Genomic DNA, 17,830 nt, shown 5'->3' with positions numbered 1-17,830 from the left:
ATTTTGTCTTGTGTTTTGGACAGACAGAGAAGCTTTGCAGTGGCCTTCTGAAGACGGAGTCAGACAGGTTCAGGAAGCACGCTGGGAGCTGCTCTTTCTACCAGTAGCTGAAAGGCTGAGACAACGTTTACATATTGAAAACACCACTGGAATCATTCAATAAGCACAAGTGATGCACAGCCTTATCTCCAGTCTTCACAACCACAAACAAGCTGGTGTGTATAATGCACTTTAAGACAAGTTAATACTGTATATAGGCTACTGTTCAAATAATTATATACAAATAATACTATTCGAATGTTTATTATTCAACAGAAAATTGCTGTAAATTACATTCAAAGATATTATGAAGGCAATAATCATGTGTATAAATCCACTCACGACACTATCAATCATCTTAAAAGACTTTATTAAACAGACACTTCCAGAAAAGTCTGTAAGGAACACAGAATAGAAACATTGTCATACTTGCTTAATACAATCACATCAAACCTATATACTGTAATATGGCACTGGCTTCCCTCCTTTTGCCCTGACAGTTACACTTTACAGCTGAAATACATTAATATGAAGTTAACACAGCTGCCCTAGAGGTGAGCTATACATGCTTAAAATGTGATTTTGTTGGTGAATTGTATTTAATTACTGTGTGGCTTTTAGTCTTCAGTGTGAAGTCTAAAGCAGCACATCTCTAAGGGACTTTATTCAGAAAATATAAACATTTTTAGGAGTTGAAACCAACTTCTTGTCATTTACTTTTAAAATGAGCAACTAGCCTATGGTGATTTCCAAACAATGACCATTTACTGGCACCAAATGGCCTCGGATGATAGAGGGAAATTTGTAACTATGGGAAAATTTTATTATTTTTGTAAAAGGGATAGTTCCCAGGTCAGCACTGTGACTTTCTTTTATCCATGCTGTGAGAAGATGAATTGCTACCTTCAACATTGTGTGTTTAAATCATTAGTGCACAGCATGGGACGCTTTACTTTAGGCTTGTTTTGATACATAAAACTTTGATATAAGGGCGAGTAGTTGTCATCAAAACATTAATTATGTGACCTAAAGTTACATAAATGATATCCTAAAGTGTGTTATTCTTGTTAAGCACACAAATATGAATGAGAAAAGCTTTAGTTCTTGTGGTACGGCCTGTTTAAATCTTTTAATACTAAATAACAGTGATTGTTTGGTGCAATGTATCATTTTACTGTGAGTTTCTGGGAAGAAAGCAAAAATGATTAAACTACAAATGAAACAAGTGAAATACAATGTTTTATTTTTCTTTCTTTTTTTATCAAATATTTTCTTATAAAAGTGTCAGTAACTGACATCAGTCTCTCAAGTCTGACTTAAAACCTCCTCATATCCATTTCCAAAGAAAAAAGTACCATCCCTCTAGTCCTGCCATCATCAGAATGCAGTACTTAACTGGTTTTAGTAAACAAAACAAAAAAAAGACAGCAGAGAATCCACCCTGCTTGAAAAGAACACACACGCTCACTCGAAACAAAACTGCTTAGTTACACTGGTTAAAGTTCTGAGAATGAGAACAAGCATTTAACCCCACAGCCGCACGGGTCGCCTGGTTCTTAGAGACTACGTCTGTACAGATTGCAGCCCACAACATTGTAAGACAAAAGTTCAGCTCACCAGACAGCACTTAGATATTTAAGGATACAACAGGAGGTATTTAGTTATAATAAACCCCAAAATGACAACAACAAAAAAAAAAAGCTTGAGTTTAGATGACCGTGCATTACAAGGAAGACAGATAAGGCGGATGGATCAGAGCAACAGGAAGCACATCACAAAAGGAAGACCTTTTCGCTTTAAAAGTCACTAACACACAATAAAAAAAGAGATAGGAAACGGTCATCGAAACAAAATGGCTACATAACAGCTGAAGCTTAACATTTTTTTTTCTTAAAAAAGTGCTTTGACATTTTAAATGCATGAAAACCCCAAAAGAGCCTATGTTTGGATTTTTTTAATCCCCCTCCCTCACATAGCATTCACACATTGGAAATGTGACGAAAAGTGGTGTCTTACAGTAACCTATAAGAAGGGCTCAGAACAGCTATTACTTTTGAATTGCGCTCTCACACTCACATTAACACAATCGTTCCTGGATTAGCTTATACAAATGGGTGATGGTTTGGGTGTCTTGAGGCCTCTCAGTTGAGAAAAGCAGCATGAACAGACGGCACCTCGGCATCTGTTGCCAGTGCTGCGCATGACTAGGCACGCGTTTATGCAAAAATCAGTAATGCTTCTATCTCTAGCCACTGCTCAAATTTTGTTTAAAAACAATATAAAACGATATGAAACGAAACATACTAGTAGATAGGCATGTTAGTGCAGTCTATCTGCACCATTGCTGGAGTTGCTATTTGTGTGTGTGTGTGTGCATGTTGTTTTTTTTAATCTCACAAAAAGAAGATATGATTATATAGCATCTTATCGCAGATGCATTTGAAATACTAAAGGAGGCCTGGCCTCCAGAAGCTCGCCGTTTCAGCTTGTCCTCTTGAGAAACTGAATCCCCTCAGACGCCCACTAGTGGAGGCTGAGAGGACACACAAGTGATTCAGCAAGTAAGGTTTGGTTGTTTTTTTTTTCTCCTTCTTTTATCAAAACAACCTTGTCATTGTCCTCCAGTGCGGCCACTCAATCGTTCTTCCTCCTCCATTTTATGTTTTTCCATTTTTTTGTTGTTTTTATGTTTAATAAAGTGTCCCACTGTAGCAACATCAACAACAACAGTAAACTATTAATTAAGAAGGTCGACAAGAACAGCACTTCATGTCATGTAGCGAGTGATAGCTCTCAGAGCGTAGAGCAGTTCTGCCTGCATGCGCGCTTCCATAAGAAGCAAATTAACGTGGACCTGAAAGACACAACGAAAGAGGATTTAAATTAAAACAATCTTTCTTTTTTAAATGTAATTTTTTGGTGTTTTCTGAAGCCTTTCTTACTTTCTCAGAGTGCCGGAACTGTCTCCAGAAGCTCTCGTACATCCTCTTGGTGATTTTCTCTGGACTGCACACCATTGTTTTGATGTAGACTTTAAAACTGCGGTCTAACAGTTGGTTAATTTCTCCATAATCATAATCGTCGTACCTGCCACGCAATAGGAGAAAGAGATATTTTAATGACTGGAGGCGACAAATAATACAGTACTCATTAAGACTAAAATTGCATTTTGTAAGCTGTGCACTACTAAAATACATTTTTCACATTTTTATTCTTTTTTTTTGCCTACAGTTATTCTAGTATGTAAAATAGAAAAAAAAAACATATTTGCCAGTTATTTTTTATAAATGTGTGTTATACATTTTACACACACACACACACATATATATAAATATATATATATATATATATATATATATATATATATATATATATATATATATATATATATATATATATATATATATATATATATATAGTAATTCTTAAAGCATGATTGTGTAATATATATAGTAACTAATATATACAGTAATTCTTACAGCATGACTGAATCTATGAAACGTTTGTAAAACAGTGAGCAGTAGAATGACTGACCGAATCCCGAACATGCAGTGGATGTAGTTCCAGATGGCTCTGCGGAGCATGGAAGTGTCCACACCCTGATGTGTTGCCATTGTGTTGTATGTCAGATTGAACGCGATCTGAAACTTTTCATCCAGAAGTTGGCCGAAATCCGAATACAGCCGATTCACGAGGGAAAATCCATGATCTTCCCAACTGTAGTCCTGTTAAGGGCACAAAACATAGGGCTGTTAATGTAATCCTAATTTTTCTTTGGTAGTCAAAGGCAAAGATGATGTCCCTTCCTCTCACCTGCACTCTGAGAGTTGGTACATGTTCTCCTCTCCTGGAGAAGTCTTTATAGCCATAACTAGGGTCTTCAAAGTGTCGCGAAACATCTCTGGATGGCACACACTCCTCATCTTCTGTTGAGCAAACACGATGATTTATTGTGATTGAGTACCAGTAATAATTAATCCCAATAAAACAGGAAATCAGCATATTCAGATTTCTGAGCGACTTTGGGATTTAAATACATTAATAGACATTAATCATTTTCATCTTAATTGTATTTCACAATTTTATCGTTTTTTTTATCAAATAAATAGATGAGGAAAACAGGCTTGGAGTAATGTCTAACGTACTGATATGAAACATTTTAGTGGAAGCATCTACTTACCAGAGGTGACCACCAGCATACACTCCGTCTTCTCCCTCTCAAAACGAGTGGCCATTTCCTCCTGGCTGGCTTCTTCTTCATCACGACATTCCTGAAGCTGCTTCATCCTCTCCATGAGCACTTCCACCTCACCAGATGATTCTGACACCTAAAACATGCATACAGGAGTCTAGATCAACACAAACGTAATGTACGTTGTACTGAAATTTGAACCTCACATTCCACAGGTTTTTGCGATCATTTTTTCGTTGAACGTTGGCCTGTGTCTCACCTGCTGGTTCCCAAACATATCCTCCTGGGCACCGTTGCCATTGGCAATGTCACAAACGCAGTACCCGCTGAGTGAGGGCGGCCTGAACGTGTGTCCTCCATCTGTGTGGATGTCAGGGGTGATGCCGCAACCAAACGTGAAGGAGGCCAGAGAGTGATAGTGTGTGAGTAGCACCACAGCATGGATCAGCTCAGCCAGGGACCAGCTGTGCTCCTCTGCCTTCAGCAGACGCTGTTATTTAGAAGAAGGAGAAAAACATATACATTTCAATGACAGGCAGGAGTTTCCACAACAAAAGAAATAGAGTAATATTTGAAATATCTAAAAGATGCCAGGTTCTTAGAAATATACTCTCACTATTTATGTGGTTTTGAGGGAAAAAAAATCCAAAACTTTCAGTGTAGTTTCAGTTTAATGACTCATCCAGTATCGCTACTGTTAAAATACCATTCGTAAATACTTAGAAATAAAGAATTACACCAACCTATGAAGTAAAGCTTGTTGTTCAAAGACTAAATTGTTTTACTGAGACTTCTTTTGTGAAAGTCTCAACTTTTTTTCACCAAAAACCAAACAGAATACATTTTTATTCAGAAATTAATATTAAATTAACATAAATTTAACTTATACTGAAATGAACATGCTCATCACAGAAGTGATGCGTTCAAATCACTATCTGCATGTGTTTATCATGAATTAATAGCACCATGTATCTAAAACATTAAATGCTAATAAAATAACCCCATTTAAGCTCGTTTAAATCCTATCTACTGAAACCTGATCAGTTTTCATACTTCACAGTATCGTGTAACAGCATTATAAAACATCTCGATGCTCATTACAGTTGCATAACAACTGTTGGCGAGTTTCCACGAGTGACCGTGAGGCTGAAGTCATACCTCAATGTGTTCTTTGGTGAGCAGCCAGGGGCGGTGGGCCAGGATCTTATTGAGCTCCCCGAGAGCCTGCAGCTTCCGTGGGGCTTCTTCCAGACCATTCAACCACTTCGGATCACCTCCGACCTGCAGGAAGTCATTCACGTGCAGGTTGACCAGATACGTGCACTGGTGCCTAGCAGCAGCCTGTTGAACACAGACACAAGCATTTAGAACAAGCTACCACTGGGGTTTTTGAATTTCATACAAAAAATACCGTCTGCAACCTCACCATTATTCCAATATAATGCCTGCAGTGCAGAGACAATGGACCGTCCATCTGAAGGAGGTAATGTTGTGTCCTAAGAAAGCTCTCCAGATATTGAGGATGAAACCCCATGACCAAGGAGATGTTGTCGAGGCGACCAAGCACTGCAAAGGCATCCTCAAAAATCGACTGTGTCCTTTCATCCAATTTACTGACTTGAAGTATCTGGGACAACAGGGGAGTAGAGACGCGGTGAACCTGAGGAATTCAGTGCTGGTAAAATAACTTCACTAAAGTGTATGATAAATGCTGTTTGTGCGATTAAAAATAACAGAGGTGCCATTTGTTGATTAAAAATGATTGTTGCCAGATTTATGTTAACTTTGAGCAAGCGGGGCAGATGTTAACGCTCACCTCTTTCTCTGGTATAAATCTACTTGGTCCATTTCCCACTGGTCTGGGGATTCGCACTCCAACATCCTAGAAAAGATTGAAAAAAACATGATTACATGATCGAAAACCACAGAGAAGCTCTTGGCATGAAGCTATACTAGTATCGAAGAATTTCTGGCATCAGACCAGAGCTCTTAAAAACAACATCCTTCCTCAGCTCAAACATCAACGGCTGGTTCTAGAATATTCTACGGCATTTAGTAGTAAATAAATCCTTTATAATACATAACCAAAAATGCATTATAATATAAGTAGCAAATGATCATTCATCTTGAACATCATTCATCTTCTCACTGTCAAAGACACAAAGAGAATGACTCAAAACAGCCTAGATACCTTATGAACAAAGGTTGGCTGAGTTTGCAATGCACCAGTGACATAAACATGAAAAATTGCTGAATCAGATAGGGATATGCAAGAAATTGTGCAAAAAAATACATTGTTATTAATTACATTGGTATTAAACTTGACTCCGCAAACAATGAGATCGTCCCCCTGCAGCAGCATACAGCAGTTGCAGACAATGGCATACTGTATATGCATATATGATCTCACAATGTTTATTAAATTAAAAGAAGAATTTGGTCAATGTGACACTAACTTCATATCGTTAGTCATTGATCAATAGCAAGTATATAATGATCAGATGACAGAAAAACAAGCCACCGGTCTTCATGATTCAAGTACAAAGAACTGACTGCACTGCAGCAAACGATCTGAATGAACGAACATATACTGAAATCAACGAACAGAACTCAAAGGAAACAAGTTAACGAATAACATAAAAAGTGTAACAATAAGTCGTTATTTAAACTCGATGTCAAACTCATACGCTTTCTTACCTTTTTACTAAGTCGCTCGCACTGTGTGCAAATTTTAAACAAGTCTGTCATGGTGAGAGAGGAGTTTTCCATAGTTTCATTAGATGCCAATGCGTGCCTCATATTGCGCTGTTCTGCTTTTAAAAATAAAATCTAGAGCGACTGTTCTTTGTATTTGCTTTATCCTGTTGTTCCTTGAGGCATTGGGTTATGCTACCCGTTCATATCAGCTGTTCCAGCTCCCGAGCAGAATACCCACTGCTTCCTAGCCCTCTTGTGGTAAATAACAGGCTGTTAACGTGAGTGACGTGACCAGGAGCCAATCGCGTTGCGAAAACAACCTACGTTGTCCAATCAAAGCCAAGAGGGCGGAATTAAAGACACAACGCCTTCAGCCGACTTAACACTGTACTTCACGCAAAAATATTAATTCTGTCATTATTTGTGGACCAATGCATCATAGAAACATTGAACTATTGCGCATTAAAGCTAAAATACGGCGATTTAGACTACTTTATGCAGAAAAGGATACATTAAAATGATCTCACATTTCCCTTTGTGCCTCACATTAGAGTCATACAGGTTTAAAACAACATGAAAGTAAAATAAACCACGTTGTAAAGCATAACGTAACTAACATTAAAGTCATTTCATGTATTAAGAGTTAATGGAGTGATATGCACTCTGCACTTCTGATAGAGAGCTTTCCTTTGCTTACAGATGCATGACTGGAAAGCTTTCTAATATTGGTTAATACTTAACCGACTTTTAACTTTGTCTTCCAATAAACCTATTTACATGGTTTGTTTAGTAGTCTATATGGCCACAGTTTCAAAAGCCCGATGTAAGGGGCTGATTTAAGTAGCTCGAGCAAGAGGGAGGGGATGTTTTTTCCTTGAGCAAAAGCGAACTGCAGTAAACAAGCCTCGCAACGTGAATGAGGATGACGGCATGGACTACAGTGAAAAACAAGCCAAGATCAATCCCTGCCCTCAGCTTTATATCCCCCACAGGGAACAAGTCAAGACACCTAGCAGATAAAGTGACGCTTTTGGCAGGAGTATTGATTATTTTCTAGGAAAAAGAAGTAGAAGAAAAAAAAAACTTCTACAGGTGCCTTTGGTTTTTCAATACATTTTAAAAATGTTGTTCACACAGTTTAGAGACTGAATCTTTAAATATGAATGCATAACTGCACAATACCTAATGTCTTTATTTGTGCAAATGCACAATCGTAGAATATATACAAGTCCATCTAATTAAAGTTCTGTGCATGAGCAGAAGGCTGTCAAAGCTTTTGGATTTGGCATCGCTCACGAGATGAAGAGTAGCTATTCAGCATGTTCATTGTGTCTGAAGGGACTGTCCTACACCAGGGGGCTGAGAGGGGTGTAAACAGACCAGAGCAGGAGTCAGCACTCTCTCTAGTGATAGAGAGGTGGTTTAACCAGGTCCACTGAGCCCTATGGCTCAGCAAACCTACAGAAGAGAATGGTCAGCGTTTGCCTTGCGCCCACCTCCCGTTTCCCCCTCTTTATTAAAAAAAAGGCAGACTATTATTGTAGAACAAACTTCAGGCTCTACTGTACTCACACCACATCATAACATAGGGCTCTATTGGTTATATAGATAAGAAAATAGACTGCACAAAGAGTTTACTATAGTACTCCAGTCATATAAAAACACCTAACAAAAATCAAAAGCTTGCACAATTGTTGGCAAACACTTAAGTGTTGTCTTTAGAGTCTTTTTCAGTTGTATCATTCCAACTCATTTAACCATCACACATGAGGAACATGCCTGGACATATACATGTACTTCTGAGAAAATACACAAACTATCAATTTTCATTTTATTTCCAAATTAAACATGCCAATCAAGTCAAATTAATCCAATCATCATTACTGTAAGCCGATTGTCTTTACTGTAACCTAAAAACTTACAAATAAAACTAAAGCTTTTCAAAACTCTCATGGTGTCTGTGACTGGAAATCTCTTTAGCCTATTGTTTGTTCAAATATGAAACAGCAGATTTAAACCATTTATTCAAGCCTATATATGTGAATGACAAGACTGGAAAAAGTGACTTCTTCAACATCTTCAGATAACTCTGGCTTTGCCGGTGAAAAACTTTCATATTTGTGTGAACGCGTTCTGTGTAACAGGGTGTGTTTGTAGAAGTGCCTCTCTGTGTGAATATGCGTCTTTGCGCTGTTGTTTTTCTTGTGCTGAACGAGCAGCCATACTAAAACCACAAGCCGTCGGATGTTCAACAAGTGGCAGAAAAAGTTGCCTGACGCAGCCCTCGTCTGAACTGGTTCCATCCTGACCTATCAGAGAGCAGGGGGAAGAAAGAGCGAAAAAAAAATAACACAAAAGACACAAGCCTAGCAACAGGAGTCAGCCAATCAGAGAGCAGAACAACAGTTTCAGGGTCCAATCTGTTTTTTCACCCTCACTCCCCCACTGTAGTGCCTCTGAAAGAAAAAAAAGTAGTCTAACTTCAAAATGAAGTTGTTTCTCGGTCTGTTCAATGACTGGGAGTGATATGTTTTTATGGCTGAATGTATCTGTTGCTTTGTACACTGAAAAAAGTGTTGCAAGTCGACTAAAGTCTTTGCAGCCTTGAACTTTAGACCATATGGTGTGACAATAGTCACAATGTAAAACATAACAATAAAAAGAATGGAAATATATGATTTCAGTGACCCACATTGAGAATTTTTAATTGTTTGCCATTTGTTTTAAATTAACTAAAATCCTATTCTATGACACTAGGAAAGATTATCAGTCAAAAAAAACACTAACTCTGCAGTACATTGGGGTCCCTCTTTTTTTAGTTTTTGCCTCCCGTTAATCTTCAAATTTACATATTAGTTATTGTGAACTTAATGGATGAGCCCTGCTTTGGTGATTATCTTTTTGTTGTAAATACATATTCAAATTAAGTGGTTGAACACGTCTGAACTTGTCCCCATTGTTTTAGGGATTAATGTTATTCTTTGTGCGATTCATAAAAAAAATTATAAAATAAAAAAAAATATCTACATGCTTATTAAGAAAATGTCTTAACAATAGACTTTAACTTTTCTCCCCCTCACTCTCTTTATACATATATAAACATTAGGCATGTACTCTGTACCCTATATACACTCACTGGCCACTTTATTAGGTACACCTTACTAGTCATGGGTTGGATCCCCACTTGCCTACAGAACTGCCTTAATCCTTCGTGACATAGATTCAACAAGGTACTCTCTTAGCTGACAGGAGTGGCACCCGGTTTGGTCTTCTGCTGCTGTAGCCCATCTGCCTCAAGGTTTGACATGTTGTGCGTAATAAGTGGTTATCTGATTTACTGTTGCCTTTTTATGAGCTCAAACCATTCTGGCCAATCTACTCTGACCTCTGGCATCAACATGGTATTTGTGCCCACAGAACTGCTGCTCGCTGGGTATTTCCTCTTTTTTTGACCATTTTCTGTAAACCCTAGAGATGGTTGTGCTTGAAAATCCCAGCAGATTAGCAGTTTCTGAAATACCCAGACCAGTCTGTCTGGCATAAACAACCATGACATGTTCAAAGTCACTTAAATCACCTTCCCCATTCTGATGCTCGGTATGAACTGCAGCAGATCGTCTTGACCATGTCTACATGCCTAAATGCATTGAGCTGCTTATGTTATTGGCTGATTAGAAATTAGTTAACAAACTGTTGGAGAGGTGTACCTAATAAAGTGGCCGGTGAGTGTATGTATGTATGGATAAAGAAGCCAGAATAAATTTTTTTTTTGTCTTTGGTTTTAATAACTTGCACTTGTTAAAATCAACAAGTATCAAAGGCTCATTCTTATTACTGATTTGATTCATTTAATTGGTTACTTCTCTCCAAAATAATAATTTGCATGTCATTTGCACACCCTCAGGGCATCCAAGAACAAGGTCGTCAGGTAATTTGGTTTTGCCTGTAACTTGTTTTTTGACTTTCAAACTGTTGGCAGCCACTAATAAACTTCATTGTACTAATGAAAAAAATCCACCTACGCTACATCTTGAATGACCCGAGGGTTAGCAAACGAACAGTAAATAATTATTTTAGTTTTTTTGGGTTGACTATTTCTTTTATTTTCGTAAAGTTATCAAAAGCAGCTTTATTTTACTAACCCTCCATTCTACAGTTAGTACCTTGTTTACTGCATGTCATCTGAGTCAGTGTCTTTGCTTGCTGGAGGCCAATGAACTTTCCTTACAGTGAGAGTTCAATGACTGTAGACTGTGCTCAGGCTCAATAGATCTTTTCAAGACACTAAACATATAACAAGCATTTAACAGGGCTTTCCTCCATTATCAGATCCACCTTTCCTCTGGCTCTTTCATCCTCATATCCTCTATGTCACTGGTCATTTCTCCCACCCAGCTTCCCTTGTTCTGCACTGTCAAACTAGCACTTGTATTCAGCTTAGGAGTTCTGAGAACCAGACTGATTGGAGCAGCTCAGTCCTGCATCTGTCTTCCTGAAAGAGGTGCGGTCCACTAGGAGCACTGATACAAATGAACACACACACATACACATCCAGACAGTCTGAGGAAATGGCACTCCCAAAGCACAAACTAGCACGCATATGCAAACTCTACTTAAAAATAAGGACTGTTTCTACAGGCTAGCAGTCCAGATTTAATGTTTAATATTAAATGTAATATTAAAATAAAAGTAATAATCAAGCACGAATGCAACTTATAAAGGTGTCCATTCACAAAGGACGTGCTTCTGCATTCCTGATCTATTTTCAACCTGTCATCCATGTTGGGAAGCAATCACATGACATCTATGGCAAATTAACTGTTCCTTGCTTTTTATTTAGCATCATGAACACTATTTTAACATCAAATGTCAACTTAAGTACAGCACAAACTTTTTGCATGACATTGCACTTTGTCTAATGTTGCACTAACTTTCCGTGTGCTTGCTGCTTAAAGAATGAATCCTTTTTTTTAGTAATGATGCATTTAATTGATCACAGTGATCATTAATCCTAACCATTCAATTAAATGCTGTTTGTTTGTACATTCTAATAATGAAATAATCCTAAAAAAAACAATGCAATAGTTATTTATTTGTACTTATTTAACATCTACTCTTTATTTAGTTAAACATTATTCTTGTTTTTTATTTTTATTTATTTTATCATTATTCTTTTACTGCAATCTTTTAACTTCTGTTCTTAAAGAACAAGTCTACCTGGGTGAAAGGTGGGGATTCAGGTTGTATTATGATATAATCAATTGCTGTAAAATTTCTATATTAAACAAAAACTGAAATAATAAAAAGAATTGTTCACAAAAAAAATATCCTAAAAAACCTTTTATTAAAAATGTTAAAGATCCTGTGAATGCTTTATTCGTTGTTTGACGTAATCTCAACCGAAACACGAAGAGAGGGTCAGACATAGTGTAGCTCCTCCACTATTTAAAAATTTAGCCAATGGGATTTTGTTTTATCACTGCTCTGCCAGTGAGAGTGGTTAAGCCCAAGTGCATCAAATGAAAAGCAAACGAGAAGCGTCTTAAAGGAGGCGGGGCATGTCAGATACTAAAGAGCATTTGATTGGCTATAATGTGATGAGAAATGTGGTATCGTATGTGGTGACGTGAAATAAGCGTTGCTCCATTTAGGTGGAAGTGACAAACTACTAGCTTTAAATGTTTATATCAGTTTTATATCTTCTAGACGCAAATTTTGTCACTGTTTCGGAGCAGACTAGCTTATAGATATCCTAAAAATGAACAATACTGATACTAACATCTAAAAAACTGATTTTAATTTCATGGGACCTTTAAGCTGATAATGATAATAAATATTCCATGAGCACAAAATCTGGAAATTAGAACAATTTCCGAAAGATCACTAATCCACTGTTGCTTAAAAATTCACCTTTGAAATCATGTAATTAAAACAATTTTCAATTCTTATATTAGAAAACTTTCTGAAACTTTCTAAGTGAAAGGTGTCTGGAGTGACACGCTAAAAGTCTAAAACATACATTACCAAACTAATCGGTATCTACAAACAAATAAGCATTTCTTTCAGTTGATATTGGTAATGGTTTATCAATCAATGATAAGATTTAAAAAATCCAAATTTAAGTTGTCCATATCTGAACCAGATCTGTGTTGAAGCAACCAAGCATTTTGCACTGAGTGTAGTATCAAGGTCATTTTAGTGGAGGTACATAATAAATTGAGTTCACCTCAAGTGTCCTTGCAGAATACCTACACATTTACAGTAGTTGAGCAAACATAGTGTCACAACCAGATTTTGAACAATATGTTTCGATATTTGAAACCTACCAAATTGCCTTATCATGCTTATACCAGGGTTTCTGCAGGTTTCATCAAATCAAATTTAAGACTTTCTAAGACCCTTTTAAGATTAAGAATGTATTTTTAGACTTATACCGACTTAGACTTTCTAATGTGTTATCCTAAAGGAATCATATAATGGTTTCTAGTTGTCTTTCCTTGAATTTATGGAGGAATTTGATGTAAAAATGTCAGTTACACTTTATTTTGATGGTCTATTAGTATTAGTAGACTGTCTGCTTAATATCTGTTGATACTGCTCCTTCCACAGACATTTAACTGAATATAAGAAACTTTGCAAGTACATGTCAACTTACATTTACCCTAACCCCAACCTAGCAGTCTACTTCTAACCTAATGAGAATTAGTTGGCATGCAACTCAAATTCAGCAAACGGATCATCAAAATAAAGTGGGACCAAAATGTTTAACAGCTGTTGTGAATTGTATCTCTTTGCAATAAAAAAAATTAAATATAAAATATAAGGTTTCATTAAGACATATTATTGGTAACTGATCGATTGGATGGAAAAATTAAAACCTGTTTAAAAATTATTTAAGAACTACAACACAGTAGTTCAGTAAATTTAAGACTTTTTAAGGCCTAAAATTTAGTTTTTGAAATTTAATGGCATTCCCAGGGGACACCTTGTTGTAAAGTTTGCTTGTTCTAAATTTATTTCAAACAAATATTAAATAGTTTGATATTTCTTTACATTAGAACCAATGAAATTAAGATATTTATAATATTTATTACAAAACAAAGCCAACATACAAGCAACAACTATTTACAAGCCAGGGTTTGAATTAAATGAAAAATACATAAGAAATTAAATAAATAAATAAATAACAATAAACAGGAAAAGAAAAACTCTGGGGTGAGAAGTGACCTTTATACACCTCTAATATACTATTCATCTTTCAGTACACTTTAGTTTATCTTTTTTTGTTCTAATAATAATAATAATAATTATTATTATTATTATTATTATTATTAATATGTTTTTTTTGTTCCATAAGCCACATTTTGGTTTGAATATTTTTTGAGGCAAATGTAGTCCACATACAGACAATCAGAAATCAAAACCTCACTGTCTTTTGTTGTATAGTTGGAGATCTTTTGCTCGCTTCACCAGTGAGGAAGCCACAGTTCCTGTGGATGTTATGTTAATAGGGAGGGCTCGCAGCTGTTAAAACACAGGGGGCACACCTCATAAAGTTCAATACGTATATCTAACATAAATAAAGCCAAAACCCACTTTTCCAGCTATCTTTAGCACAAAACAAACCACAGTCCCACATAATTAATGATTTTCCTTTATCATTTGATGTTCAACCTAAGCAGACTTTGCTTTATAACAGTCAAAAATCAATACAAATGGTTTAGTCTTGGCTGATGAAGATGTGTGGTTTGCTCTCATTTACTAAACATTACCCTGCATGCGCCCTTGGCCAAACTGTAATTTTCATGTGATGGTAATGCTTTATTAATATGGATCCATGATATGCCAAGTCACTACCTCTTTCGGAACAAACAAGCTTGCATACATGGAGGCAGTGAAAGACTCGACAAAACAACACTTCCTCAATCAGACTGCAGAACACTGTTCCTCAAAACAAAAATAAATATGTAACGAAGCCATAGACTTATCTCTTTTTATTACCCTTCTGTTTATCCATAGTTCACAGCTGTGGAGAGAGGTAACATGATCATATGAATGCCAGCCTGTTTAGTCAGTCTATCATGCCTTACATAATCAGTCTTGGAACAAAACAATAATGGTGTCACTGAACTTGCTGTTGATTCAGCATCTGTTTCATACAACGTGAGACCTGAGATGGACTCAGATTGACTGTCGGCCTGAGGATTGATTGGCAGGATATACTGGAGAAAGATGCTAAATTTATAATAATAGCATTTTATTATCGGTTTTGGAATACTTCTGTAATGTACTAAAATTACATATTTGTCAAAGAGTGTATAGCACAGCACGGAATGTTACATGTAAATCACCTGCTTGAATCATGTCAAGAAAAATACTTTCTATAGCCCTATTTGGATTTAAGGGATGAATGTAAAGGATTTTCACAATTTACAGGGTGTAGTTGGTGACTTCATAGCTGTACGAATCTAGAACGTCAGTGTTTTTCTCTCATGACACATTTGATAGCCCCATTCTGAATTACTTACTGTTTTAGACAAATACAGAGGTCGTTTGACGATTTAACTGCCATCCAAATCCACATCTCTGAGTTTCTAATGGAAGTAATTCTAAAAGTTGTTTTTTAAATCCTTTTTTGGCCACTGAAATGCACTGTACGGTTGCATTATACGGTAATTTACATTTTCTAGTGTATTAAAATTGGACACTTACTTTACAGAAGTGCTAGATATTTATTGTCTGTGGATCATACACCCAGCGCAATAAGGTGCAAGACGTGTTTTGCATGATTTGTTGCTATTTTCAGACCAAAGCAACCTTAATTTTCCCGTTTTGTGCCACGTTGTTTAAAGAGCAAATCCTTTTGAACTTCTTTGTGGACACATGGGTGTACCCGTCTAGAAAGGAGGTGTGTTAAGGTGCATTGTTGGCGTGTTGCTATTTTGAGGAACTGAAATAGACTGCCTTTAATTGACCAGCTGAAAGCAGGTCTAAAGTCCATCACCTTAAACACATACACATTGATTAATACACAAAGGACTTACAGCAATACACAAAATCTTTACAAATAAAAAAAGAATTAAAAATATTTTCTACAAAAATATAAAAACCACTGCCTCCAATTCTTCTTTATCTTGGCTTTTTTTGGTTTATTCATGACAATTTGTATAATTGTCCACCTGTCGGGTCCATATGGGGCATTGGATCATTTTGTGTTTGGATATAACTCAGTTTTTTGACCACACTTCTATTTTATTGTTCATTTATTGGTTTGCTGGAAATTAAGAACTGAATTTATAAATAGTTTTAAAACAAATCTTTGCGCTTAAAACTAAATATGTAGGCTAATGGATGTCTTCAGTGGAGTGAGTACAACATCATTTCCTTATCCACGAAAGTAAAGGAGTAAAGCAATGAGTAAAAGTAGAGAAAGTAAAGAAGCAGAATGGACGAGGCTCGTTCTTTATCCTTGAGCCGCAGATGGTCTGTTTAAGTGTTTTCTTGCTAGTAAAGCATTCAGTTTTTCCACTTACAAAGTCTGCCATGTAAATAGCAAATGCACAATTGGTCTGATTGGTTTAATGCATGTTATGCTCAAAACACACCCATAACTCTTTAAGAGAATAAGCAAAACCCTGTTAGACCATGCGCCATGACAAAGAGTGTATTTTTCTGTCCTTAAAATAGCAAAAGTGGATTTGGACATGCAATCAATACTTTTGCTCCATGCGCTTTAGACTTTGTGCCTATATTGTAAAATAGAGCCCCGTGTCTTTATTATAGGACTAGCTGTCAAAAAACACATTTTCTGAGTTGTGTTGCGGTCCAATGCAATTGTCTGATGTTCAATGCAATCATGCATTGAAATCTTGTGTCTTACTGTAAATATAATTTTAAATTACTGCAGATTTAAATATGCTTGTGCCCAATTTTACTTTTAGCATTCAAATCAAATAATAAATGAATAAAATAATAAACAATTAAAAGACAACCCGAAAGTGAAAATTCTAGGCTACTGTACAGGAGGGAAACAATAATTTGAAATCAGAATTTAAAAAATGCTACCTGAGAAGGAAGCTCACTATGTTTACAGAGTCTACCATTGTTTGAGGCAGATATAGATCATCTGACTTCTTCAGAAATGTTTGTTTGCAGTGGTGCAGCCCAATAACTCTACAGTATCATAAGCTCATATTAAAAAGCTCTGGTGAACTAATTTCACACTCGTGTCCTCTTTCCTCATCAATAACGAATGAGGCCACAGCAAAACCGGATGACCAAACAAAACCGCCTATAGGCCTGGGCCTCAGGCCATGCCACAGTCAGAATGAAGCCACTTAATATTTCATTGTGTATGAAAAGCCTGTACAGACTGCCTAGTTTTCCTTTCCCCAGCTGTAAAAATTTCCATCCTTGAAAGAAGGAAATAATTTACAAACACTAAAAACCTCACAGCCCCTCCTCTTTCTCCCAACAGGTAATGTAATTAGGATCGGTTTTATGCACTCAGGTGGAAAGCTTTACAGTAGATAACACACACAGGATACAGTATGCAGTATTATTGCACAATAACACATTGCATAGCTTGAGCATATTTGCATTGACGCCGTGCACGTGCACAAATGAGAACACCTACAGTTGAAAATCAGTCATTTACCGTGCATAAATCAACATGTCAGGGTGAGCAGGTTCACAGCCTTTGCATATTATAGGTTAATAATCCTATATATACTATATGTTGAGACTCCACCTAAAAACACATACCTGTGCAGTGCTTTTGGCTAAGCCGTCCATTAATAACTAATCCATGCATGTCTGAAAGTGCATATCCATTTTCCATACTGCACCATATAATGTGCTCAAATTCACTTTTAGCATTGATTTATTTTTATTATTATTTAC

The 17,830-nt window shown here is 36.5% G+C and overlaps 2 protein-coding genes across 5 annotated transcripts in view; one reads left to right on the top strand and one right to left on the bottom strand.

Annotated features, from left to right (window-relative positions):
* armc2 (armadillo repeat containing 2) overlaps nt 1-1,746 on the top strand; it is a 41,071-nt gene extending 39,325 nt beyond the window's left edge. Inside the window, exon 18 of the mRNA XM_678490.9 lies at nt 24-1,746. Coding sequence (XP_683582.4) covers nt 24-163 — 140 coding nt within the window. The 3' untranslated portion in view covers nt 164-1,746. The remainder of the gene's footprint in view (nt 1-23) is intronic.
* The window catches only part of sesn1 (sestrin 1), a 78,125-nt gene continuing 61,560 nt past the window's right edge, over nt 1,266-17,830 (bottom strand). The window contains exons 1-10 of one of the 4 annotated variants that reach the window (XM_005160673.6): nt 6,929-7,164; nt 6,048-6,113; nt 5,658-5,891; nt 5,390-5,572; nt 4,491-4,721; nt 4,220-4,367; nt 3,853-3,965; nt 3,574-3,764; nt 2,982-3,126; nt 1,266-2,893 (exon numbers count right to left, since the gene is read on the bottom strand). In XM_005160673.6, the coding sequence (XP_005160730.1) occupies nt 2,807-2,893; nt 2,982-3,126; nt 3,574-3,764; nt 3,853-3,965; nt 4,220-4,367; nt 4,491-4,721; nt 5,390-5,572; nt 5,658-5,891; nt 6,048-6,113; nt 6,929-7,030 (1,500 nt within the window). In that variant the 5' untranslated portion in view covers nt 7,031-7,164 and the 3' untranslated portion in view covers nt 1,266-2,806. Of the gene's footprint in view, nt 2,894-2,981; nt 3,127-3,573; nt 3,765-3,852; nt 3,966-4,219; nt 4,368-4,490; nt 4,722-5,389; nt 5,573-5,657; nt 5,892-6,047; nt 6,114-6,928; nt 7,165-17,830 lie in introns of those variants that run through there. The other 3 variants (NM_001002660.1, XM_005160670.5, XM_005160671.5) reach the window with 3 other exon arrangements.

The sequence above is a fragment of the Danio rerio genome, chromosome 20 (assembly GCF_049306965.1).
Source record: "Danio rerio strain Tuebingen ecotype United States chromosome 20, GRCz12tu, whole genome shotgun sequence".
In the NCBI taxonomy this organism is placed as follows: Eukaryota; Metazoa; Chordata; class Actinopteri; order Cypriniformes; family Danionidae; genus Danio; species Danio rerio.
The sequence above is the reverse complement of the archived record's forward strand: the minus strand, read 5'-3'. Positions and strand labels throughout refer to the sequence as shown.